At 39.4% G+C, this 26909-nt stretch overlaps 3 protein-coding genes across 3 annotated transcripts; all 3 read right to left on the minus strand.

Moving 5' to 3' along the window:
• Window positions 1-212: 212 nt before the first annotated feature.
• gbx1 (gastrulation brain homeobox 1) lies at window positions 213-2276 on the minus strand. Its single transcript, XM_059345087.1, has 2 exons — window positions 1826-2276; window positions 213-1178 (listed from the first exon to the last, which is right to left on the minus strand). Exons 1-2 carry the CDS (start codon window positions 2274-2276, stop codon window positions 664-666), a joined length of 966 nt encoding a protein of 321 aa, XP_059201070.1. The 3' UTR covers window positions 213-663.
• Window positions 2277-4247: 1971 nt separating this feature from the next.
• asb10 (ankyrin repeat and SOCS box containing 10) lies at window positions 4248-10807 on the minus strand. Its single transcript, XM_059344013.1, has 5 exons — window positions 10480-10807; window positions 8473-8740; window positions 6658-7162; window positions 6017-6130; window positions 4248-5069 (listed from the first exon to the last, which is right to left on the minus strand). The coding sequence occupies exons 1-5, from the start codon at window positions 10805-10807 to the stop codon at window positions 4884-4886; spliced, it is 1401 nt and encodes a 466-aa protein (XP_059199996.1). The 3' UTR covers window positions 4248-4883.
• A 7545-nt stretch (window positions 10808-18352) lies between these two features.
• On the minus strand, window positions 18353-19067 carry zgc:92591 (uncharacterized protein LOC436997 homolog). The gene is made up of 2 exons (XM_059344012.1): window positions 18774-19067; window positions 18353-18693 (listed from the first exon to the last, which is right to left on the minus strand). The coding sequence occupies exons 1-2, from the start codon at window positions 18885-18887 to the stop codon at window positions 18457-18459; spliced, it is 351 nt and encodes a 116-aa protein (XP_059199995.1). The 5' UTR covers window positions 18888-19067; the 3' UTR covers window positions 18353-18456.
• Window positions 19068-26909: the final 7842 nt, after the last annotated feature.

The following is a 26909-nucleotide window of genomic DNA, read 5'->3' on the forward strand; positions in this document are numbered from 1 at the left end:
TGTGTTAATTAATGTCAAAATAGCCGCCTGATTTCCGTTTGAACTGGAATAAAAATTTTGCTTAAACAGTGTAGGCCACATTTCTTTCACTTTATCTGGATTAAATAATCCCTAGACGTTTTTTCGCAACCATAAAAACATATTTATCTACCCTCTAAAACAATAATGATTCAATCTGGATTCCAACTTTTCGTATAAAGCGATTTATTAGGTCAATATACTTTACAGTTGTCCCTTGTTTGGTCATTATTTCCTTCACATCTTTTCTTTTTTTTTTTCACAAATAGCTGTCAGAGGATGTTCCTACAGTTGTGAAAAACAAAATTGTAAAACGTCTCACATGCAAATGTGTTCAACAAATTGTACGAAACACAAAATTCAGCTTAGCCAAATGAGGACATGCACATGATAACCAACAGAACATTTTGGCCCTACATATAAATACTTAAAAAAATCTTTACAGTCTCATCTCATAGTGCCCATTTTTTTTACTCATTTATATTTACATATTCACAGAGCAATAAATAAAAATGACAGCATGTTGTCTGCTCAGTCTCACCTCTCAGACAAAATAATGAATCCTCCTGTTTGTGCTTCATGCGAATCAGTGGAACACAGAGTCAATGTAAGTGTTTTTATTATTTTTCATAATAATATCTGAGTTCATGGCCTGGTCCCTTGCTCTATTTGTTGGTGCTGACTCCTCACAGCGAACCTGTTGACGTGCACGGGGATGGGGACCACGATTTTGGGGTTTCTCACCGGTTCTCCAGACCGGTTGTTAACGTTGCCGGCTTTGATCCGTTTCCACTTGGCCCTGCGGTTCTGAAACCAGATCTTCACCTGCACCTCGCTCAGTTTCAGTGCGTGTGCGATCTGCGAGCGCTCAGTCAGAGAAAGGTACTTTTTACAATGAAACTCCTTTTCCAGTTCGAGCAGCTGCTCGCTGGTGAAAGCTGTTCGTCTCCTGCGGCTCTTCCCCGCCGAGCTGCCGGTGGGCAGCGCCTCCTGAGAGCCGGTTTTTAGTTTGCTCTTCTGGGACAGCGAGCCACAGTTGTTCCCGTCCGAGAAACTTTCGTTCTCGCTGTCTGCGGAGCTGTCCTCCCGGTCACTGCACACCGTGTCCGCTGACTTTAGGTCCAGCTTCTCGTCGTCTGAGCTGTACAGTTTGGTCTCACCTAAAAATGTGGAGAGGAAAAAGGAACATTCATGAGCCTAAAAAGCCAAAAGCGACCATTACGCAATGTCTCCATCAATCAGTGTGTTTGTTACTAGGCTGGTAGAGATAATAGCCAACAAACAAACTGAAGAAAATACTCCAAATTATAATTCTTTTTTACAAGTAGTAACATTAACTGAGCTCATATTGGGTCATTAAAGCACCCTGTGCGCAAACATTAACTTCTTCTGAAAGTTTTTACAGCTTTTACACAAAGCACAGCATTAATTCCATCTCCCTATAAAACATATTCTACTAAAGTTTGTATAAATGTGATAAAGCATGCCCTCTAATTTATTATCACTACATTAGTATAAAAAACAATTCAGAAATAATAAAATATTAAACGTATCTGTAACGAGAGATTTTATACCAGTTGGCATCCCCATTAATTTGGCCTCAAATAAATATTCTATCATTAATATTTCTGTTATGCTGCATGATGTTTAAAACTGATATACGTTTTACTTTATTGACTTCATCTCTGAGACCAAACACACCAAAGGCCAAAATTATACTTTTACGCACAGTGGTGACTTTTTACGCAACAGCTTTGAGGTTTAGATTTAATAAAATACCATAAATAAATAATGAGGCCGAGCTCACCTGATATTGTTTGAAAAGTTTCCGAGAAGTTGAGCAGCTCTGAGCCCTTGTCCCGGCTGTGCAGCTCGTCAGAGTGCGGACTCTCCTGCCTCCTCGCTCCGGGATCTGCGGCGCTTAAACGGGGACCGGGGAGTTCTTGTGGCGGGTAGAAACTGTCCGGAGGATCCGAGAAACTTGGCATCGTGGTGGTGAGCGCCACCATGGAGGGCACCCCCTGTCCCAAACTGGCACAGAACGTGTTGGTGAGCCGTCCCGCGAAAGAAGCCAAAGGCGCGAGTGGAGGTATACCAGACGATAAAGGCGAGTGGGATAAGGCTTGTGGGATAACCAAAGGTCTGTACGGCATGAACATAGGGTAGCCCGTGTAGAGCAGGTGTCCCGGTCTGGGCTGAGGAGTCCCTATCAGGGAGTCGATTGAGAACGCCGTCCCCTGGCCGCCTGGTCTCTGCATTTTGCAGGTTTTTCTGTGGTGGAAAACTTAGAAAGCAGGTGTCCTCTCTTTCCCCTGGAAAACTTTCAGTGCGAAGACGGAGTGGGTTGAAAGTAGATCCTGTTCCGTGTTGTCATCCCTGGGAGTGGACTGCTGCTGCTCCGGATCTCTGCGCTCTATATGCGTCAGTCAGCCGGGCGCTTTGTTGTGTGCCCCACCGCTACCTTTTCCCTCTTATTTGTCACACACTGAGACATAAACACACGTTCTCTCTATCTATCCTCCTCTCTCTGCAACTCCTGCCTCCGCCCCTCCGAGCTGCACCCTGCGAGTGTGTGTGTGTGTGTGTGTGTGTGTGTGGAGAGAGAGAGAGAGAGAGAGAGAGAGGGCGAGAGCGCATTGGTTATCATCTGCAATACAAGAGGAATGAAAAGGGGGTGTTTCCCTGGGGGCTCATCCATCTTCCTCAAATTACGCTTCATTTCCTTATTCAGCCTCTGACTTTTTGGCCGTCTTGAGAGGCGGTAGTTTCCCAGTGGAGACCAAATAGACGGCTCGCACCCCCCTACCCCAAAGAGCCCTCCTCCCCCTTTTTGCCAGGTTCACCATTGACTGCAAAACGGTGTGAGAGACTGCTCCAGCCCTTCCCCTTCTATAATCGTTGACCACACCAACCCAATCAGCTATTATTAATTTTGATTGATGATAAGTAATTACTCTGGATTCAAGGGACAGCGTAAAACAACGGTGGCTTTTGTTGGGATATTGGGGCCGATGGGCATCAGAGTCAGGAGGGGAGGAGAGGCAGATGTTTCTCCGCTCTCTGTGCTAAAAACAATGCGTTAGGCTTCAGAGGGGAAAAAAGAGAAGTGCTGCAACAATTGTTCCCCAGAGAGAGATACTCTGCGCGAAATTAGATTCAGATAAAAGGCGTTTATGCGAGGTCAACTGCAGTGTGGACACGGACACACAGTGGCCAAAGTCAAATCTGAGTGAAAAAGCTTTAACGTCTCTTACCGATCATATGTCAGCTAAATAACCCCTAAAGATTTCATTTAAATAAATTAAATAATACATAAATATTCCTTTGGGAGTTGTAATTCATCCCTGATCAAAAATGCATGTGAAGGAGGGGGAGAGAAAATCACTTTTCTTTAAGCACTGGTTTAATCGCAGATCATTTCACCTTTTAAATGGCAATGGGAGCTGATGATGATTAGCCCTATTGAGTCCTGGGTGCCCGGGCTCTCCAACTGGTCGTCTGATTGCACGAGGACATAAACATATCACCACCGGCTCTGATTAGCAGTGGAGGGCCAGACCAGGCTAATTCTTATAATTGCAAGTGACTCCAGCAGCACCTCTCTGTGATCTATTGAAACCATTTGCAGAGCTCCTCTCTGCTTTCTGTTCCAGAGAAGCTCTGCTGTTACACACACAGCTCCTCTTTACACTTTGTACCCATGATTTTTTCCGGTCATTTTTTAATGAGCAACTAAAATGTACATCCATATAGAATATTTATCATTTTAATATATTTCTCGCTTTTTAAATATAAAAGTATGAAGTAGGCCTAAATTACCCCCTACAACCTGTTTTAACAACATAGGCTGAAAATCAGCTGTTTTCAATAAAAGTCAACTTATTCAATTATTAAGGCCTCAGATATTAGTCGTGTGACCATAATGATCCCTTCAAGTTAACTTTTTTTCTCTTTCGTTTATTTGGGAAACAGACAAGAGCAACTTCGTGATCTCGTTATTTTCTGAGCAATTCAAGAACAACAATCTTACAAGAATCTCCCGATGAAAGCTAAATTATATTTTTATTAGTGTATATATATTCAACACGATTTAATGAGGTCTCAACTTGTTTTTAATTTTAAACTTTCAACTCATATTATTCAAATTTAAATGTTGTTTCAAAATTAAAGATCAATCAAAATTTGAGATGTATTTTCCGTCATTAATATAAAAAAAAGTATTTTAAAAAAATGACACTAAACAGCAGAGTACAAGTAGAGGCACGAGAGGAGAAATAGAGAAAATGTAACAAGAATAATAAAAAAACAATGCAATGAGTAGATCACATGTGCATAGTTGAATATTTTATTTTTTTACACCAAGCCTATTTTTTTAAATTAAAAACGCCTAATTACAACAACACCGGTGGGAATAATTATTTATGCAAATATATAAAGCAACCTCAACACATCATCACCGTGCGCATTAACATCAAACTGCCATAATAATCATTGTGTATAAAAAATAAAAGCACCTATTAACCATCACCTACACAAGTAAAAAAAAATGTCCATAAAATAAAAATATAAAACGTACAATCACATACCTGCCATGTATTTGATCAAATCTAGTCTACAGCTCCCTCTTGTGGGGCAAAATCAAAAATGAAGCTGGAATAAAAGTGACAGAGAACAAGCAGCTGATTCTTCATCCTGAAATGTGTGGCACAAAAATGCATTTAAACATATTAATGTAATAATATAAAGTGCTACATTTAATATTGAATATTATCCAGTGGAAAACACCTGCTCCTTCCTCACATGTAGCAGCACTCAGGGCCCACACTCACTCACACACACACACACACACTACACACACAGCGCTCTTAGTGGATGTAGCCTCTGTACTCCAGCAGCAGGTAGTTCTTGATGAAGGTGGGCAGATCCAGTTTAGGGACCACATTTTGTACCCGTCCCTCCAGGAAGGTCCTGAATCTGAAGCGCGCCAAGTGCTGCAGGGAGCGAGGAGTCCGCTCCAGCGAGAAGACGGAGTCATAGAAGTCTTTGTGCTTCTGGAAGATAAAAAACACAGAAGAACATGAGATCACTTGGTTATTATTTCTCTCATTTTATAAGTAAATTATTGCAGTATTTTAAAATAAATAAGTTGTAGGCCTAATAATTAAATACACATTCAGTAAGCAGGTCATCTACTATAAAAGGCCTTTTGTGTGGGTAAAGATGGCCCCAGCACAAGGCTCATGCTGCTATGTGTTGGACAAGGGGCACAATTAGCAAAATTTTATTCCCCTATCCAGAATTTGTAATATCTGGCCTGGTGTGGTCCACACTCACTTTGGGCTGTCAGATATTCACTACATGATTATTGTGGCACAAAAAAAAATTCCAGTCACAATATTATCGCAATATCTATAGAACATTTTGGGGAAAACAATAATGCCAGCAGTCAAATTCTTTTGACATAATTTGTTTATTTTAGTCTCTTTAAGGCAAATAAATGTAGAAAAAAAGAAAGACAAAAAGAGAGTGGAAAGAAATGGAAATTATTAAAGAAGCGCTGGATTATTTACAAAATATTATTATGTGTATTATTAGCAAAATATCAATATTTCTTTTTTTAAATTTACAGCCTACAAAATACTTTTTATTTTCTTTGATTAATTCGTGTGATCATCATTACCTGTTTGTAAAATAATTCTATATTTCAGAGTTTCTCCTCCACTTAAAATATGTCATCTTAAAGAGCTGTTAAACTGTCTTAACTCATATAATTTGCACTTATTTTTATTTTTCATGGTCTTGGTGCCATCCAGATACTGCGCCCAAAACATGCAACTTTTGGTGATTTAAATACCATGAAGAAAAATTCAAGCAGAGACAGAATAGACAATTTAAAGGTGTGAAATATATATTTTAAAGAAAATATAAAAAAATATTTGTCTTGAAACACCCAAAATGGTTAAACCTAATTCATAAATTAATGATTTAACAAGCTTGCCTTGAACACCTCCAGTGACACAGCTTCGACCCAGGAGTCTGTGACTTTCAGGTTACTGTAAGCGTTGAGAAGAACCTCGATGGTGCGTGGTGATCCACAGCAGTGCTTCAAAACCTGCCAAGAAACACCACAACACTGAGCTCAGATTCATACAATCATCATTTAAGTTCATGAGCGAGCTTGTGACTCCATAGAACTGAAGAAATAAAGTAATTAAACACTTGTGAAATGAACAGATTGGTCTTCCCTCCAGGGGTTTAACTGGAAATTATGCAATTAGTGCTAATTAATCTCCTATTAACACTTGCCTAATTAGGAACCAGGCATTTTGTCTAGTGCACGTGGGTTCACTGATGGTTGTAGTCTGTTTCCCGCAGAGAGTGCAACACTTCATGTTGTGTCATGAAATGGGAATGATTTGAATGTGAAGTTGTGAAGTCTGGAGTATTGCAAGGGACAGTTTAGTGTTTCAAGACTCTTTCTCAAGGTGTTACATGTGCAGTGCATGCTAATTATGCAAAATAGGACACCTTGATGAATAATTGGTTCATGCTGTAAATAAAATACACTAGTTTAAACCGATCTGGAACGCTTTAGCCGATAAGAAATTAATGTGTATGCAGACAAATTTGATTTCCTACCACGGGCAGAGCTCCGGGCCACACCCTGATAGAGCCATGGTTGAGCAGAGCACGGACGATCCTCTCAGGCTGATGGGAAACCTTGTAGCACACCACCTTCAGGATATTGTGCATGGGAGCTTCTCCACCGTAGTCCATTTCGTTAACCCAGGCCCCTTTAGCCAGCAGCAGATCAACTATGTCTGGGTTTGCGTTCTTACAGGCCATGTGCAAAGGTGTGTGTCTGTCCTGGTCCTGAGTGTGGATTTGAGCCCCCGCCTCCAGCAGCATCTGGCACACCTTGAAGTAACGCTCAAGCTCCTGCACCTCCTGGGGTTGCGAACAAGCAGCGTTCAGCGGCGTGAGACCCTCGATGTTCTTTTTGTCCACAGCGGCTCCATAACGCAGGTAGAGCTCAGTGTGGTGTGGGAGGCCGTTCCTTCCTGCCACATGTAAGGGAGTGTCGTCTTCATCGAGACTGCGACCGTTGATTGCTGCGCCGTACTGAAGGAGATACTTGGCACATCTGCAGACAGGATTAAAGAAGCTTGTTTTGTAATATAGCACAAGTTGTGTTCCCATGTAAACATTAGATCAGTGATCACACCCTATCAGATGAAGTACCCTTCATCAACACCAGACACCATTGAACACCATTACTTAGATAAAAGTGGATATTACTGAAATTATTTGGTTACAAGACAGGATTCTAAATATGTTTAGGCTGTTTCTTTTTCTGGCTGTAACCAGCAGCTCTATAGGTTGTTCTGTCGGTCCACCAGTCAGTTGGTTGGTCAGGTTAAAGAAAGTTTGTGTTTTTTTTAATGCTAATTGGAGTCACAAAGTGGGAGTAACAATGCAGAGATATCCAGGTTATCCAAAAATGGGAAAAGAGGTCAGATTGGTTGCTGAAACATGCCACCTGTGATGGTACCACCTGTCACTTAAAGCAGCCATGTCCTTCATTATACAGAACTTTGGGCCTTAATATAATTTACAGGTGAGTTATATAAAATTCACCCTCTGTGCAGTTGTCATGAACAGGCAAATTTAGTCCCACTGTAAACATGTTACAGCTGAAATTTAAAATGTGGAGGTCTATGGGGATTGACTCAGTTTTGAAGACAGCCTCAAGTGACCATTCAAGGAACTGCAGTTTTGGTACTTCTGCACTTTTTTAGCCCAGGAAGTTGGCACTACAGACAAAACGTTGAATTGAGAAGCAATAAATGTACCCTTTTTCTGTTGTAAACATTTAGAGGTTTTGCAGATAGCCTCACTTGGTCTGGTAAGGTCAGTAGCTTATGATGACTCATGTAAGTTAATGTTTAAAAAATTCAAGTAAAATTTGTGGCAAAAGTGACATTTCTGAGTCAATTCATGCTCTTGTTGACCTCCCTCTGGTGCTTGTTAATAGCCATGACAGCATGTGGCTGGTATTGTTTTCACCTTGTGAGTCTCTGTGAGGGTATCCGTGTGTGTCCTCAAGGCTAAATACAACCCTGACCTACTGTAGCGGGAACTACCACAGAGGTGGGTTTTGAGTACTTTGCCAGGTTTTTATCTGTCTCTCTGTGTGTGGACAGATTTGATCACCATGACAGAATCACACCCATACAAAATGCAGTCACAAAACTTTACCGGTGTCTAGTTGAGAACCAAAATGAAGGTTGAGTTCAAAGATGTGTGTGGTCCAAATAAGGGCACCGGAAGTAGCCACTGGCATCCGCACTTTACGCCAGGGATTGCACCACCTATAAAGTTAGCATTGCGATGCGTGTAATCCAGTCGCAAGATGGTCAGTTAAGCTTTCTGCCTAAGTGCTACTTTACTCACTCAAGGGACTCTGGGCTTGTACAGAGGTGCAGTGGCATGAGGCCGTCCTCACTGACAGCGTTGGCATTGGCACCATGAATCAGCAGCAGTTTGGTACACTCTGTCTGGCAGTTTTCACAAGCCTCATGCAGGGCGGTGGTGCCCCCTGGTGCCATGTCTACGTTGGCCCCGCGCTGCAGCAGGTGTCTCAGGCAGTCTGAGTAGCCTCGGCCAGCCGTGATGTGAAGGGGTGTGGTCAGCTCCTGCTCGTAATTCAGAGACCATATTCCTGCAAACAGAGAATACAACAAGTCAACTTTGAGCTCAAACCTTAAGATCACTATAAATGAGCAGACATGTCATAAGACTTTCAAAGTATTACTGGTTGCATGACTCTTCCCCATAGTCAGTCAAAGACCCTGGTACCCTGAAGAAAAGTAAGACCAGAACTTTTGTGCATAACTGTGGCCAGTTTGACATCAAAGCTCTGATAAACCTACTCAGGCATTTGTAGTTAAATCTGAAGTTCTTCCATTCCTCTATGTTGCTGGTGTCATAAATGGCATCGATAAGGTACTCATACTCCTCGTCGTCTATGATGCTGAGGATTGTCAGCTCATCTCCAACGAGCAGAGAGTTCCAGAACTGCATGGCGCAACCCGTGGCCTTGGCTGTGGCGATAACATCGCAGCGGTACTTCTTTGGTTTGCGATACTTCACTTTAGGAGCTACATAAGCCATGGTGGAGCGAACTCGCTTTGAGAAAAGGTTTAATATGGTGGTTCCTCCTGAAGGAAATAAGAGCTTATGAAGGTTGTTTGTGCAGACGGGGCTATTTCAGGGTGGTGTTATATGATATTTAGTTTGACCTGGTGAACCTCGTCAGTGCAGTGGCACATGAGCCAATGACTGGTGAGTTTAATGTCACCTGTCCACTCATTCTGTTAATCCACTGAAGGCAACAGACAATGCTCTCTCACACTCAAGAAGTTTAGGAAATACACATTGTTATGACAAGTGATTTATTAACATCCAGTATTGCAAGACCCATTATTAGTGTATTCAATTTAAAGTTCTTATTTAATATATGCACATGGAAATCTTAAGTCTAGGCCTCACTCCAACTAAACATGGACAAAACTGAAAAATGTCAAGCAAGTACTAAAATGAGAATCTAATCACATAGTGCAAGTTAAAAAAAGGGGATAAAATGGAACAGTTTAAAACAAAAGTCTTAGGCAGGTGTGGAAAAAATGCCTAGAAGAATTGATGCTGGTTTGAAGGCCAAAGGTGGTCACATCAAATATTGATTTGATTTAGATTTTTCTTCTGTTCACCCACTTTGCATTTTGTTAATTGGTAAAAAATAAACTATTTACATTTCTATTTTTGAAAGCATTCTTAATTTACAGCATTTTCCCCACACCTGCCTAAGACTTTTGCATAGTACTGTAAATTAGACATTAATGGAGAATGAATAAACCCAATGCAAACAGTAATGTAGAAATGTATATGTGTAATGACAAAAATATAAAGTATTAAAATGCACATACACAAGTGGAAACATTTGTAAAGTAAGTAAAAATATATAAATTCATACAGAATTTTGATTCAAAGTCTTGAGCTTGAACTGCCAAAACTGACTTAAAATGTCTGTGCTTCAAAAAAAAAATGGTCTCCTGTCTGAAGTAGGCCAAAATTCAATCCAACTCTTGAGTCTGTTTATGAGATGGCCATGTTATGGTTTCTATAAATACTGTCTCGTGTTCGGTTTCTAAAAATAATGCTTCACACGTGTCTTTAAATACTGGGTCAGGGTGAGATGCACCTGTTACATATTGCATATTGAAAAAAAACAACACATTTTAAAGCAACGGTTTACTTTTTCCACAACAACCCAGGTAATGTCTCTCACTTCAGTTAATTCTGGATGCTAATCTCCAGGAAATACAATAAAGCTCCTTAGCTGTGCCAAATTATATGAATTCCTGATTTAATTTTCTAATGAAGACAGATGTTTTCTCCTACCTTCCCCTGTGGCGACCCAGCGCATGTCCCCTCCCTGTGGCTCGATGATGAGGTTCACTATGGATCCTCGAGGAAAGACTTGCTGTATAGCCTCCAGGTCTCCTGTATACAGAGCGTTCTGGACGACCACATCTTGGCAGACAGCTGGTGGCATCATGGAAGTGCTGGACCTCAGCTGTGCCCTCTCCCTGATCTCCTTCTTCAGCATATAGCTATTGAAGTGATGGGCTGCCAGCTGCTTCTTGTACTTGTCTCTCTCCAGCATGTCTTCATCAAGTTCAAGAGAGCGCAAGGCCGTGGACGTGAAGACGAAGCTGCGTCGTGACATGCTGAATGGCTCGCCTTTAAGTGTTTGTGTTAGATGTGTATGATTAAGTGAGGGAGACAATCTAAAAAGGCCGGTCCCTCTGTTTCTGTTGTTGTTTCTTCCTCTCTGGCTAATGTCCACTATGTGCCTGCCGGCTGTTCACAGCGTTGGTTCACAGAGTTGTTTTGATATTCGGTATGAGACCCTCCCTGGAGTGTGACAAGTAATGCTATTTTTGTGCCTCACATGCAGCCACTCGAGCCTCTTCTATTTGCCTCCAGCGAAGTTACAGCCATGAAGTGCCTCTGTCAGGCTGCAAGTATCAAATGAGCTGAATAAACTCAGGTCTTGTAACTACAATGCATGCTGTTTTTAGAGGGTGATTGAATATATTTAAATTACACTTGATCTTTATTGGACATAATCTCAATCAGCTTCAAATGTACTTCCTTGAAAAGTTCAATCTAAAGTACATCGGTGCTTTTTCTAGATCTATTTCCACCTCAATGTGCCAAGCACGTACGGTCAATGTAAAGGGTCAAGTTGTTGTATTATACGCCTTTAACCTTCTCAGCACAGCTGTCACTGCCATACTTAAAAAAAAGTTTAGACTAACATTCTGGCAACTTTTAAGGTCAAGGCTAACATTCTTCTTAGAGGAAGAGCAAATAAGAATGCCCTATTTGTAAGCCCCTGTGAGTATGTGTTTGCAAAATGTCTTTTTCTGCTCAGTTTTTTTCTTTCTTTCGAGAGCCTTAATGGATTTTATGTATCCACATGGCTCCCTGCATTAGAACATTAGGCTGAATGACTGGCAACCGCTGTGTCACTCTGCCCCACGTGTAGTGTTCTGATGGCGGAGGGACGGTGCATAATTAAGCTTCTTAAGCCTACTCGCTAGGCATCTGACAAACATCTCTTTTGACTGATGGACCACCATTTTCCATTGCTGGTAGAAATTCTATCCAGTTTGCAATCTTTTAACTCTGTAAGGACAGATTTGCATGGTTAACAAGGACAACTCAGAATTACCTTTTATGTTTTGGAGACTGATTTACTTCACCATTTATTAGAATTAGCTGTATTGGATACATTGTGTGTAAAAACACATATTTTAATATGTTTATCCACCTCTGTGTCGGGGTTCATCAAGATGCCTGTATAAGCTTTGTGGGAAAACAAGGTCTACAGCACAGGTGGGGAAATGCATAATATTTGTGGAGAGGTTTTACCTTCTTTTCCATTTGAAAACACGGAAGCATCGCTTCATCTCATCTATACCTTAACGACTGTTCTGGTATGGAAATCAAGGTCATTTATTTTATGTTACAGTTTGGTAATAGATGCCACATTAAACTGAAGGCGAGTAAGAGTTTCAACTTTGAAAACACACATTACCAGAGAGAGACTAGGAATATTGTTTTTGCGGCTGGAGTACATCCTTTTAAATGATATACATAATGAGTTTATAATATGCATCTGGGCTACCTCCTCTCTACTTTGATGTCTTCCAAATGGCCCGGGTGTCATCAGCAAAACATGTAGGCACTTTCCCGCCTCATTGACTCCCAAATGTATTTTAAATATCATTCCTGGTAACGCAATTATTTAAAACGCTGAACTAAACACTTACTAATGGGGAAAAAGACAGCGACTTCGATAAATTCATTTCTCAAATGGTGGGCATTCATGTTTCTTTTTTTTTTTTTCTTCCTCTGTGAAGCGAAGGCAACTCTGATGACAACAAAAAAACATCAGCAGTAGTAACACCCCCTGGCCTCACAGCCCCCCGTGGACATGTTAAATCTTTGGTTTCCTCACATTACCCACCAGAAAGTGGTCTCTCCAAGGTTTTCAACAATGTGGTCAACCGCCTTCCTCTCCCAAGGCAGTGAGAGGTTGGACATCAGAAACAGGCCTGATGAGAGTGAGGCACTTCATTTATGCAATCATAGGCAATTAGTTCCCTCTGATTATGTGCCTCTTAATGCTGTTTTGAGTACTGTGGCACACAGTAACACAGAAAGAGATTAAACTATAGCCCTCCCTCCACACTGAGCAGTCATTTAATATACTGAGAACATAATGAAATGTACACAGTAATTACAGTAATATTAAATGTTAATGGGTTTGCAATTGGATCTGTTAGTTTAAGACAGAGTGCACTCAAAGAAAGTCTAAGTTTAGTGAGTGCCACCGTGACATCAGAGCACTTAATTATTCAGCAGGTGTTTTTTATTTATTATTAATGATTTATTACTGTTATTCTCATCAGAGGAAGCATGATCATGTTGTCATGCATGTGGGAAATTCTGTGGCGGTTAGAGAGCAATTAATATGTAATTTACACATTTCAGTTTTCATCGAGGGAGTTACAGACAAATAGGGTCTGAAGTTTGTATTCTGGTGGTAGAGTTACTTGGTGGTCACCATGGAAACATGATATGAGATATACTTAATTAGCAAGTGACATTATCTATAAGGAAGCCGGTTGCTGCATTTATGCCTTTGTCTGCTGAATCTGATTTACATCGCGGCTTGTTCTAATTTTCTTATTATCATATCGACTGTAGTCCATGCGGGCAAATTAAAGCAGGCGGTTTGTGTCTACCTTAAGTTTCCGATGCCATTAAAGTGTCTTTGATAGACAATCAACACTGGTTTCCTTCCATTTATATAGCTCATCAGAGTCCACAACAGGGCTTTGACAAGGTGCCCTGTTTGCAAATCTCCCCCAGGTCTCATCACGATGCTTGAGATGTTGGTGGAGAACCTAAATGAATTTATAGAGCCATGATTTGAACAGTAGCTCCAAACTATTCTGTGGAAGCATGATTACTTTTTCTGTACACTTTTAGCTCTGAGCCCACTACCTATAATGTATTGTATCGGTCTTTGCAGATTCCAATTGTCTCTCAATGCACTGATCACCACGCAAATAGCCCTTTGTTTCATCATGACAATTGAGAGGTTCATATTTCAACCTAATAGTCCTGTATAACTTTAACCATCTATCACAACCTCATTTCATTGCGGTTGCAGTTAATACGCGCTTCCCTGCCAAGTGGAACATTTTCTAATGATGCACTCTCACACGAAAACAAGGCAAGCCAGCCCGGGCTCTGCATCATTCACTAATGCATCCATCCATAATGTGTTCATAGCAGTCTGCCTAAAGGAGACAGCGATGACTACAACTAGGCATGGGCATGAGAGGGGATATGGGGAAGGGGGTGCAAGATGCAAAACCTAAATGGGCATGATAATCATGAACAAAGTTACTGCCATCAAGGACTGTATCACCCTCATAATAACATCTGTAGATTTCACATCATTACCAAGAATACTGGGAAACATCTAAAATGGGTATCTCAACAATAACAGTCAGCGGTGAGAGTCACATCCGAGTGCATTATCACAGTGAGCCCGGATTTGTAGGATGTTGACAAGGGTAGCCTAATAGGTGTATGTAAAGCCTGATGTAAACACCATCCTAATTAGAGAGACCTTTATCAGTTCCTCCATTTTATGCAGATTGGACTGGTGCAAACGCTAGTGTCATTATCCTGTAATCAAGTACTATTCAGTTGACAGTGCCGTCTTTTAAAAGCCTGATTGCAATGCATAACAAGGATACAATGTTGCATTATTTCCTCTGTCAGTTTATAAATATGTCCATTTTAAAGCTGACTAAATAATTGATCTTATAATGGTTTGGATGAACCTAAAATCACATTAAAAGGTATAATATGTACCATTTCTGCATGAAAATGTCTAGACCGGTGTTATATATTTTGCTGAGTTGTGTCCATACATTGCCAAATGTCTCCAACAACAGAACCAGGTGATGCATCAGAGAGTAACTGTAAATCATACAAAGCCACAGAATTATAGTAATAGTAATACACCATAACCTTTTATTAATTGCCATTTTGCAACACAGTAATCCAGTAGAGACCTAAGATTTTTTATCTTATTTATTAAGATTTTTCAATGTCCATCCAGCTGTGCTACTAGGACAAGTGGCTTATGCCAGGCACAAAGCTAATGTGTACAGTGACATTATAACATTACAAAGTTATTTCAGTATGTTTGTTTTTACTATGGATATGGCAGAAATGGCATACTGTGCTTTTAAAACAGACCATTGCTGTACTTTAAAATAAGTATCTCTTGTGTATTCATTGTCTTTACAACAGAGATAAATTATTTCAAATGAGTCAGAGTCAACATGAAAACCAAACATACCAAAAAAACTTCAGGTTGTTTTTATGTAGACATTTCTAGATCCCACAAAGACTTGACTATTCAATCCAACTGCAACAAAAAATATGATGCCAACCTGAATTCTTAACAGTTTCTTGTTTCGTTTGTCAAGCAATAGACAGATATTCCTCATCTTACAGAACAAAACACCAAAATTAAGGTTTTAATATCGGTTAAAGTAGCTATATTCATAGTTATATTCCTTTTTTAAAAGTCATTTATTTTGTCTAAATCGTCACACTGTTAAAATAATCGTAGTAATAATAGTCATTTTTTGTCAAAATTGGGGTTTTTTTGCCTCATTCATCTCCTCATGACGCCGGCCACCTATGGTAAAATCGCCTACATCCTCCAGGGGCCGGTATGTCAAAAGTGATCAGATAAGATTATCCTGGTCGGATAGGATTAAATCTAGATCTGATCTGAAAACTGGGTATTTCAAAGAAGGATCCATATTGAAGATCAGGATTCCACTCCGGTAATCCAATCCTCCCTTGAATCCAGATAAAAGGCTGGATTTGGGTATTTCAGAACTTAAGGCAGATATCTGGATCAACTTGACACCAAAATTTCAGGATCATTCTGATCCCACCTCAGGTGGATTTCACTTAGATGGACAAAGTCTCAGCTCCACTTCTCCTAGATATTTTTCCTCAAGATGTTCATTACACTTAAACAAGTGTTAGTATTTTAATTTTAATAATTAAAGTAGCCTAATTGAAAGAAATTTAAAGCATAGTAAAAATTGTTTACCCCACTCTCTGAAACTGCTGTACATATATAATGCTGCACATTGAAGCACTTTTCAAGGTATATTTTCATGCTTCTGATTATTGAAGGCAAATTCTGTCAGAACCTTAAAAATGCACTTTTAAAATGTCTGGAAATAGCTTAAATGTGATTTTTAAAACATGTAGTAAGGTGTTTGTGTACAAACGGATTATTTTACTTATTTTGCTAGCTGCTTAACACACAAGTCAATGAAGCCACAAGTCAATTAGCTACCGTTAGCAAGGTCGCGTCTCAATTAGAGATCGCTGCGGCCTGGTTTTAATTAGGTGACAATTCAAGAAGTTGGCTAGCGGGATATGTTGGTTGGCGTTCGTATGGTCTTAAAACTGTTACACATTAGACGACGGTAAACTTACACTTTTGACGTGAAAGTGGTGCTCCCTGCTCCTCTCGTCAGGTAGTCAGGTTTCGATCCCAGAGGCGGAGACGCGACGAGATTTGGAAATCCAGATCCGCCCACATCGACGTCACGGTGATCCATCCTGCCAATGTTTTGACATACTCAGATTAAGTCAGCAGGATCACCTTGATCCATGACTGAGAAAAGGAGGATTTCGTTATCCGGATTATCCTGATCAGGATTGCAAGTTTTGAAATACCGGCCCCAGTTGATCAGATCATGTGATTTTATCCCTTTAAGATCATCACTTCTTTGCCAATTTGCCACATTCATAGGCATCAGATAAGAACCCAACAAAGAAGAGCTAGAGGGAGATTGTTTAGTTATCAGTTTAGTTTATCAGTGTTTTGATGTTGACACTATTATTGGTAACACTTTACTCTAAGGTGTCTACATAAGAGTGACATGAGCGTGTCATAAACATAACATGGGATGTGTCATGAACATTAATGACACTTTGAAGTAACTTTAATGTTCGTGATACTTGTCATGTCATGTTTCTGACAGGCTTGTGTCACTCTTATGTAGACACCTTCAAAATAAAGTGTTACCATATCTTGCTTTAGTCACAAAGACATGTTCAAAAAATTGCCTAAGTCATTTATTTCTCTTAAATTACATAATTTATACACAGTGTTACTATGCCAATATCCATCTTTGTTACATCCGTTTTAGGTGAAATGATCAATAAATGTCATATGTTACACATTTGGTGAAGTTTTTGTGTTTCCTGCAAAACTTGAAAAAAAAGTTAGGCGATTATTTTAACAGGGTGACGAAATACTAACACTAACTTTTCTTGTGGCCTTCCGGTTGCCATGTTGGACCGTCGCGACGTCAAAACTAGCCATAGTTCAAAGGTGTTATTGTTAGTTTTTTTAAGCAAGCACGACATATGTTTGGTTGCAGTTGGATATGGACTTCTGCGCCGTCAAATAACACTTTTGTGTTTTTGATATAAAGTTGGCGCTGTGTTCGCATTGACAGTAGGTTAACGGTCAGCCTTGCTGTACGTTAAAGTCGTTGCTAGTGAATGTAACCCGGGGCAACTATGCCGGCGATGTATGCTAACGTTAGCTACAATAGCGATTCAGCTAGCTGTCTATTTTCATAGATTTGCCTTAAGCCAAGAAACTTTTAGAGTAGTTTGCCGTACAATAAGTTGTGTACGTATCAGAGCTTCTTCCCATGTAACGATAAGCTGTCTCTGAATCATAGCAGAGGGGAACATTCAGGAGATAACGTTGTAAAATCAAGGAGCGATTAGCTGACTGACAGTAGCTAGTGTTAAGTATGGATCAAGTTCCAGTTATGTTGCTACTCTCTCGAGATCACAGCCACCTGTTTAATATAACACCTGTCGAGGCTGAGTGTATCCCCGTTTATTTGCTTCTCCTCAAGAAACACAGGTGCCCTTGCTTTTAGATTGACAAGTGTATAATGATTCAAAACAAACTGGGTGACATAAAAACAATATTTCTGCAACCAGAAATGAGTTGGATGAAATACAGCCCCGATTCCCAACTGAATGCCACACTTAACACAAAAATGCATCTTTAACGTCTAATATTTCCATTTCTGGTATATTGTGATCACAATAAAATATTTACCTATTCGTTACAGCTGTTGTGATGCTCGAACATACTGTCTTCTATTATGCTGACAGTGTCGGATCATTTGCAATGCTAAAATAATAGAGAAAACTGTGATAGCACTGAACAAATGAATGCCGTTGTGTAAGATGAATGCAGAGTCTTATTAAATTATTATATGGGGGTTATTCTAACATTGTACAGTTGTTAAATTCAATAAAGCTAATAGCTCTAGTGTATTTATTTACAAATGGGGGGCATAAATGGCTATTATGTACAACTTTTTTTTTAAAAACTGGAGCTACAGCTGATAGAGCCCCTTGTATGAATGCAATATAGTATATGATATGCGAGCTGCTTTGACATAGGGCTCGGGTTTATGACAGGTACTGACTCAATACTTTAAATCAATATGACGTACAATTACCCCATCTAGTGGTTATTATTGGCGTTTTACTGCTTCCCCTCCAAGTGAAAAAAAATAACTATAGAGGGTTAAAAAAAACAAACGAAAAGTCAGCTATTGGTGCATTTATTGAAGTGAACCAGCGTACAGAACCGTTGATAAACGGGTTTGAAAACCTCTTGTCACAACAACTTGGGAGTGAGTTGAAAAGTCTTCATTTGGAGCTGGTGTACTTGGTGACAGCTTTGGTTCCCTCAGACACGGCGTGTTTGGCCAGCTCCCCAGGCAGCAGCAGTCTCACTGCAGTCTGCACCTCTCTGCTGGTGATGGTGGAGCGTTTATTGTACTGAGCCAGCCGCGACGCCTCCGTGCCAATCCTCTCAAACAGGTCATTCACGAAGGAGTTCATGATGCTCATTGCTCGGCTCGAAATCCCCGTGTCCGGATGAACCTTTAAAGAGGTAATAGCCTCGTTAAAATTAAGATAGGAAAACCGAAGCAGTTAAAACTCGGTGCGTTTCTCCCACCCACCTGTTTCAAAACTTTATAGATGTACATCGCGTATGTCTCTCTTCTTTTGGCCTTTCTCTTGCCCTTCTTCTCACCTGTCATCTTCCCCTTCTTTTTAGATACATCATTAGTCATTTTTAAACGGTGTCAAATATTAACTTCGACAATATTAAGTACGACAAACGCTATATCTAGTGCTTCAGGAATACATATCCCGGTTTTCTGTTTAATGGGCGGCTATTTATGTAGCGTGCGTTTAATTAGGGACTGATTTAGCACACCTGTTTTGTTTTTTGAGTGGCTAAGACTGATGCACATTAAGATACAATTTATGACTACGAGGAGGAATAAAACTAGCTAAGAAGGCTCTCAAGCGTGTTCATTTTTTTTATTCAGGCAGGTTTTTTTTTTTGTACAGCAGATTTACACCGTATTAGTCATAAATGGGGGTCTACCATTGCACATCATCATATTATCCACTGGGTGGCACACTTGCACCAGTTTTAAGTGGTTTTAAGGCTGCATGAAATATTTCAATTAGAGTTGTCTACCTGTAGTAGATCCCACTGTAATCCATTGTAATCTTCCATGTAACTAATAGATAACAAAATATTTTAGACCTATAGGTATATTTAGATGATATAACATCTGTAGGAAAACACTTTTGAGCGGCATTTGTAGCCACATTCAGTGTTTGGGTAAGCTCACTCTTGATCTACATGCAGAGTTTCACAGTTTCCAGACAGATAATAATAGCTATGCTTATTAAAAATGTATGGCATTTTGATCAAGGCTGGAATTAAAGCAGGCACTTGCCACAGAAGACCAGCCCCAAAAGCCCCAGGTTAATTTGTCTGATTAAGTGTGTGGCAGATATGTTTGGGAATTTACACTATTAATGTCTGTTCTTGAAGCCTTCTAATATGGGCTGTGAAGTCCGTATCATTGTAATTCAGACGGTTTACTCGAGGTTTTAACTATTTTGTGTCCTATCAAACTCTTAATTAGGACTAATTTTAAAGGGCTAGTGTTGCTTTGTGCTAGTTTTTGGCTTCCTTAGAAAATTATAATTTAGGCATATACTTATCATATCATCTCATCACATTCATATACCAGGAAAAAAAGAAAACAAAAAACTGATACTACAATGTACAATATCTTTGCATCAATAAGTGCACAATGATTGCACAATGAGTCACTGGTAGTGGAAGTGAGCCCAGGGGGTGTTTTTTCTCTCTCTGAGGCCATCTAGTGGGTTTGTCTGCCCTCTTGATGTATACAGAATCAGCTTTAGTTAGTATTACTGGTAATGGTTTGGTAATGGGGGTATTTATTTGTTTAGCCACATTGTGTGTATCCCATACCTTGTGTTTGATCCTGAGCATGTCTTTACAAGATCTTCATGCTAATTGTGATAAACATATTTCTGCTCCAGGCTGTAATAGCTTTATTAGATATTTGTAATATTCAGGATCGTCTGAAAGCATTTTATTCCCCAATTCCTACAGTGTTACTGTATTTTTCACAATGTGGTTAAATATTATCTCCTATGTATATTTCAATAAGATATTTAATAATATTGACCCTTCTAGTTTATGTATAAGCCAATATCACAATTCAAAGATGTATCCATCTTGTGTGTGTGTGTTTGTGTGCGTGTGTGTGTGTGTGTGTGTATGCACGCGCGCGCGCATCTACTATATGTTCCTGTTCCTGTATCACAGACATTTTATCTATGTGATTGATGAGACCCAAGCCACTTAAAGGAACTGAGCACAAATAATACCTTTTATCATACCAACACATCGCTCTAGATAGTAAAGCACTTTGTCATGCTCATTCTTTACTATCAAACTAAAGCTTGGGGCAGTTGTATTGGCTTTTAAACATCATACTAAGGCTTCACTCAGTTTTGAGATACACCCATATCATAAATAATCTCATCGTAGGTAAGCGGTGAATGTGAGAAAGTTGCTGCTGTTTAGGATGTAGAGTGTGAAGTAAATTGACACCTGAGAGCTTAAAGCAACGGAGCTCTGCAATAACAGCTTCATCATTGAAACGTTTGGGGTTTTAAATAGATCCGGACTCATTTCTGAAAACCTTTTAGTCTTTTAGTTTTTTATTACAATTTTTACAAAACAAGATGTCACAAAACACCTCCATTCACAGGAAGCATCTAGTCAGCTGTGGTTAAACATTAATATGTATTCAGCCTCAGAATTATGCAATGTGTCAGCGTGAAGCAGAATGGAAACCCATCCATATTACTTGTCTTCTGGTTTCACATGGAAGGCTTTAAAGCTTTAAAGCTTCCTTTGTTGCTCTCTTCGATTTACTTGAATATCCGCTTTTATTTCTTTTTCTATAAGATATTTGTGCACTTATGTTGATGAATGCCACACTAGTGTTGCAGTTTGAATATGCAATTAGTGCTCAAGCCCTTCATCATACTCTGCCATCTCTGTGTCCAGGGTCTTGGACCTTTTCTTCTGCTCTTGGGTTTGTTCTCCACAGGCACTTGGCAAATATTGAGCAGTTGATTACATATAAATAGGCTGTTATCGCAGACAACATTTATGCTAGGTCATTTGCAGCAACTGTCACATTTATTGAATAGCTGCCTTTCGGATGGCTGTATGTTGAATGCAGTCTTTTTCTCCGTTTCAGATTTCTGAGGTTTCATCTCTGAAGAGAAGATAGAAAAAAGGTGAGTTGAGTGTGTGCACAACTGCTATCTTGCTAAGTCTGTCTGACAGTGGCAGAGAAAGAAAAATGTTGGCTGTTCTGTTTATCACAGCCTTTCATATCAACATATTGCTAAAGGCTATGTGGAGTGTTTGTTTTATTATTATTTTTTCTGCAGGGTTTGTAGCTTAATGGAACAAAGCTTCACTTGATACCTGCAGTGATTACTCTGTATCTGCCAAATGCACAAGTTGTTTCACAGTCGTTTATACAAATATACCTGTATGTGCCTCTGTGAACATATCCACAGTCAAGCAAATGTTACAGCTTTATAATTTTACTGCTTATCAGATGAGCAATTCAAACCCTTAAGGACAAAATTGCATTTAGCTTATCTTAGAAATATAAGAAATGTCTGTGGCACAGCGCAGATGGAAAAAAAGTCAGAAACATCATTTGCTGACCTAACTACTATTGTGAGCAAATGTTGTTTTTATTTCTAATATGGGCTACACACATCTAGACCAGTAGTTCTCAACCTTTTTGAGTCGCGACCCCCAATTTAACATGCATGTTGTCCATGACCCCCGCTCACTGAACACAATCTCACACACACAGTTAAGATCACCCAAAAAAGAAACAAAATGACCAAAAAAAGGAAACAAAATGACCAAAAAAGACAAAAATTGACCACAAAATGATCAAAAAAGACACACAGTGACCAAAAAAGACACAAAATGACCAGAAAAGACACAAAATGACACAAAATAGACACAAAATGACTAAAACAAGACACAAAATGTCCAAAAAAGGAAACAAGTGACCAGAAAAGACACAAATTGACCACAAAATTACCAAAAAAAGACACAAAATGACCAAAAAAAGACATTAAGTGACCAAAAAGACTAAAATACATGAACACTTTAACACAGTGGAGACAGAGCTGACTTCCAAAATGATTTGGCGACCCCCAGAAATCATCTTGCGACCCCAATTGGGGTCCCGACCCCCAGGTTGAGAATAGCTGATCTAGACTACTGTAAACCTGAAGTTTTTGTTGACTTTTTTCTGCATCTAAACAGTTTCAATGAATAGCTTTTTGTTTAGTAGCAGTGTACTTGTATGTGTAAGCTGCTGAATATTGTTTATAGTAAAACAAAATGTTTAGATGCTGTGATAGTTATAAATGATCCCACGTTCAGTCTAATCTGTAGTTCAGGTAGTGTTTACTACTCCTTCTTACTGGTATCGCTCTGTTCGGTGCAGTGTTGCATCTCTGCTGCTCCGTCTTTAACTTCATGATGTATGTGCTCTTAAATGCCGACTGCTTTACTGCAGGCTTTAGTCACTAACAGGGTAATCTGTCCTCTGAGGTGCTTGCCAAATCTGCATAAGTTGGGTATCACAAAGAATGACTTGCTGTAACTGCCCCTTTTCAGTTTTATATCATATCAGTGTCGTTTGCTTGTTGTAGGATATTTTTTTTGCTGAACTGTAGTAATTATAGTACATTACTTAATGTCCAACATAATGAGACTGGCAACATTGCTGTTGTACTGTTTTCACTAAATTTAGATGTTGACTTGTCAAAGCTGGCAGTACCTGCAGTATGAATCACATTGAGACGATGCATTATGGACCAGCCTAAACCATATCAACCTTCTTGACTTATTACATGTGATCATTTCTGGAAGTGTTTAAAGTTGTTGTGGTTTAATAGACAACACATTTCTCACATGTGCAAAACAGAAAGCTGATTAGGGATGCGCAATAGGGACTTTTTTTCCAGCCAATACCAATATACAGTATTCTCATGGCCAATACTGGTAAGATAACTGATAATTTCACTTTTTTGTATTCTAAAAATAAGTTCATAACCTTTACTTTATGCTCCACTGACGATAAGAAAGGCTAAGATGCAGTGAGTGAAGGTGGATGATTTAATTTTTCATAGCTCTGACCTAACCTAATCTAAATTACATCACTGTTGTTAACAAAACCGAAGAACAGTAGTAAAATTCGTCAAAAAATTTAACAATACTTAAAAATGCTTTGGGATAATCTGTCAAAACACATGTCAATGTATTAAATGCTCGGTACAGAAAAGGCTTTTATAGAACCAAATAGCCTATGGCTGCTCAGCCTGCAGATACAACACAAAGACAATAGGCATATACTCGACTGTTATGCTTAATAAAGAAATGTAAAAGAGTTGAGGGACAGATAGGTCTCTTTATAGTTTATAATTTCATTATTGGAATAATACATTCATTATCCGTAACCACCTAACTAGGGTCGCGGGGGAGCTGGAGGGAATGATATATAATGATGTAAATTTCTCATTATTGGCTCATAATTTATTGGTCTGATATATCCAAGTCTCATTTAAGCTAAATATGGAACTGTAAACTTTAAAGTGTAGCATTTAAACAAAGAATGATCAAATATATAGAACAAAAGAAGAGCATAGATTATAGTTAAGAGCCAAATTATATTGAGTGCTCCACTAGTTTGGCACGCAGATAAGACATTAATGTGAATTACTCCTGAATCTTTTCTAGGTTGAATTAGAGTGAGCCAGCCTGTTAATGTTACTGTATTAAACATATCTGAACTAGTTAACATGCAGTGATGACAATGTGTCAGTAATGAAAAAACAGTAGCCTCTATAAGCCCCAGGTACTTTAGGGCTAGAATTTTCAGCACATTAGTCGATAGAAGTCAAATTCAAAGACCCAAAAAAGAGAGTGCAGTGCTTAGCAGCGCCTCAAATATTACCCCTCCTTATTAATATTCACTGCATTATGCTGTGCATTCTACCATCCACTTGAAAGCCAATTACTGTTGAAAAGTCCACCACTTTCATCCTGCAATCTGCAACAACAGGCATGCCTACCAGTATGAATTTAGGATTTAGGTTTGTTAATCTGTACACAGGACAACGTTAGCCAAATGTTAAGAGAATGCAAATAAATGCAGCGTGAAGAGTATTTGCATTCTATTACTGGATATGGAAATTGAATGTCACATGCAGATTTATGCAACAATGACAAACATCACTATACTATGATGTTGAATATTTATCACAGTTTACACAATCTACTTTCTGGGGGGTTAAGTATTAAGCTACTGTGAAAGGATGTATGTAATAATACCCCCATAGTCACTGGATTTCATCTCAGTGTTTCCTGTTTCTCTCATAGAAAAGCTGAGGTTAGTTTCGCCAGGACACTTTATATCATGGGCACAATAGGTCAGGTAATAGTCAGCCCTCTGCAAACACACCACACTGCACAAATTGGTGCAGTACTTGGATACGGTACCTCAGACACAGTTGCTGCTGTTAGTTTGCTTACTGTGGGTTTTTTGGCTAATGTCTTTGCAGCAAACACCACTACAGTTTTACATTATCTAGTGCTCCCTACATGCTCACTTATATACTGTATGTGTGTGTTATAGGGTTGGGCCGACAGACAATGCAATCATCCATTACGATGGCTGACAGTCATAGTCCACTAAGCCAACCATTGTGATTTAAAAGCCCTGACCCCCCCAGTCACACCTACACCTGGGTGCATGTTTGTGGTGGCATTTATTAAGTGCTTTAAAAGTAACAATTCTGATTTATTTAATGGTGCACAGACTGATTTTGCAAGTCCAACTGAAGGTCCACACTAGGGCAACAGATCTCAAGTAGAAGAGAATTAGTACAAACTAATTAAAACTCTTAAAAATGCCCTTGCACAATGCACCCATCTCTGGTGAAAAAATAAATAAGATTATTTTATTCTTAATGGTGAATATAGTCCCTGTAGTGGGGTTTGTCCCCATATGATTTCTGCTGATGATGTCATTGTTTATCACTGTGGAAGTATATTACCATTCAGCCAAATCCATACTGGATTTGTATTTCAGACAGTAACTGAAAGGATTTTTAATTTGTCAGTGTTTATCAGCAACACTGACTTGCCTGGCTATGTTTGAGAATGAAGAAAATTAAAACTGAGTGAAGGTCTTATATGTTAAATGGGCAAAGCATCATCCATCACTGTTGAGTGTTTTTTTTTTTTTTTTTGCACCTTAATCATTATCAGTCATGACTGTGAATACAAAGGAGTGCAGCTGAATTTCATACAGTTTAAATTATTGGAGGGGATTATCTAACCTTCAAACGTACACACACTTGTAAATTTAAACATCTAAATCAAGTCAGTGATATTTTGACAAGGAATAGTATTGAGTATATTAACGGTGGCATGATGCTATGAGTTTATAAAAGTGGCTCAATCCTGTTTTGATTTCAGCTTGTACTGCTTTTGGGTGGAAGAAGCAAAAAAGAGAGGCTGCTGTCCTGCAGTTTTTGAATTGCAGTCTTTTCAGACATTGTTTTGGCAAACCAATTCTAAGTCTTAGCATTTCCTGTCAGGTGAAAAGACTGTGATAGGCGATACAAAACCACAATAGTACAATATCACTTCAGGCATCATGTTGCATTTCCTCCTGTGATCATTTTTGAAATTGCATCTCAACTGTGACAATGTACGGTTGACATTGCATTTCTCAGACGTGAAATGGTTTACTTAGTTTTATCTGGATTGCATACTTCTATAGTGTCGTGGGTAATGGTTGCTATGGCCTCTGTGCATGGTTACTAGGGCAGAATATTGATTTAATCCTCAAGGGCTGATGTCACATCCTTGGTTGTTCACCTATTGTTATGATAATAAGACGTCCCCCTGGCAGCCAATGAGTGATAATCTTGTTTGGTCCTGGGAGAAATGAAAAGGTTTTTCAGAATGGTGTGGTGAAATATTAACCCCAGTGAAATCACCAACTCCATTACTGGTCAAGCCTGAAACTCACTCTCACACTGTGAACCACATCCCTGTATGGCTATAGACGGACTGTGAAATGCAAATTGGGATTAGTCCATCGCTTGGAACTACAAAGAAAATGAAAATATATAAACAGTGATGTCACAAAAGAAGATACTACTTTAAAATCTTAATTCAGATGATTAGTGAATTACATGAGATAATGATAATACAATACCAGCTGGTTCCCGTGAAAAGGTTAAAACGTAGATATTTCTGGATCTCCATTACGTATACAAAAGAGATAAACATGCAACCTGTAGCATTCTTGCATGCGAGCATGTTGTACATGTTGGTGGCGGAGGCTGTTGGAGCAGATTAGAGAATAATAACACAGTGAAGGTGGTGTCCAGATTGAGAGACTTCCCCTGTGAGCACAGACACACAGGCAAAGCAGCCATTCAGCAGTGGGATGGATCCTGACTACTAAAGAGGGAGCGGGAGAGAGAGGGAGACTGAAAGAGAGAGAGAGAGAGAGAGAGAGAGAGAGAGAGAGAGAGAGCAAGAAATGGGGGAGTGGTGGGAGAGAGAGAGGAAGCGATAAAGAGAGTGTAGGGCTCCACACGGCAGAATATAAATCTGTATGTTAACGGGA

The sequence above is a fragment of the Centropristis striata genome, chromosome 11 (genome assembly GCF_030273125.1).
Source record: "Centropristis striata isolate RG_2023a ecotype Rhode Island chromosome 11, C.striata_1.0, whole genome shotgun sequence".
Taxonomy (NCBI): domain Eukaryota; kingdom Metazoa; phylum Chordata; class Actinopteri; order Perciformes; family Serranidae; genus Centropristis; species Centropristis striata.

What these genes read in the sequence shown, in the direction of transcription:
- asb10 (XM_059344013.1), bottom strand. Translation starts at nt 10,807, where the DNA reads ATGTCACGACGCAGCTTCGTCTTCACGTCCACGGCCTTGCGCTCTCTT. An exon ending in CTGGGTCGCCACAGGGGAAG is followed by an intron (nt 8,741 to 10,479) that starts GTAGGAGAAAAC and finishes CTCTGTTTGCAG; the next exon opens with GAATATGGTCTCTGAATTAC. An exon ending in TGTCACTGGAGGTGTTCAAG is followed by an intron (nt 5,070 to 6,016) that starts GCAAGCTTGTTA and finishes TTTATCTTCCAG; the next exon opens with AAGCACAAAGACTTCTATGA.
- gbx1 (XM_059345087.1), bottom strand. Translation starts at nt 2,276, where the DNA reads ATGCAGAGACCAGGCGGCCAGGGGACGGCGTTCTCAATCGACTCCCTG. An exon ending in AACTTTTCAAACAATATCAG is followed by an intron (nt 1,179 to 1,825) that starts GTGAGCTCGGCC and finishes CCACATTTTTAG; the next exon opens with GTGAGACCAAACTGTACAGC.
- zgc:92591 (XM_059344012.1), bottom strand. Translation starts at nt 18,887, where the DNA reads ATGACTAATGATGTATCTAAAAAGAAGGGGAAGATGACAGGTGAGAAG. An exon ending in TCTATAAAGTTTTGAAACAG is followed by an intron (nt 18,694 to 18,773) that starts GTGGGTGGGAGA and finishes ACCTCTTTAAAG; the next exon opens with GTTCATCCGGACACGGGGAT.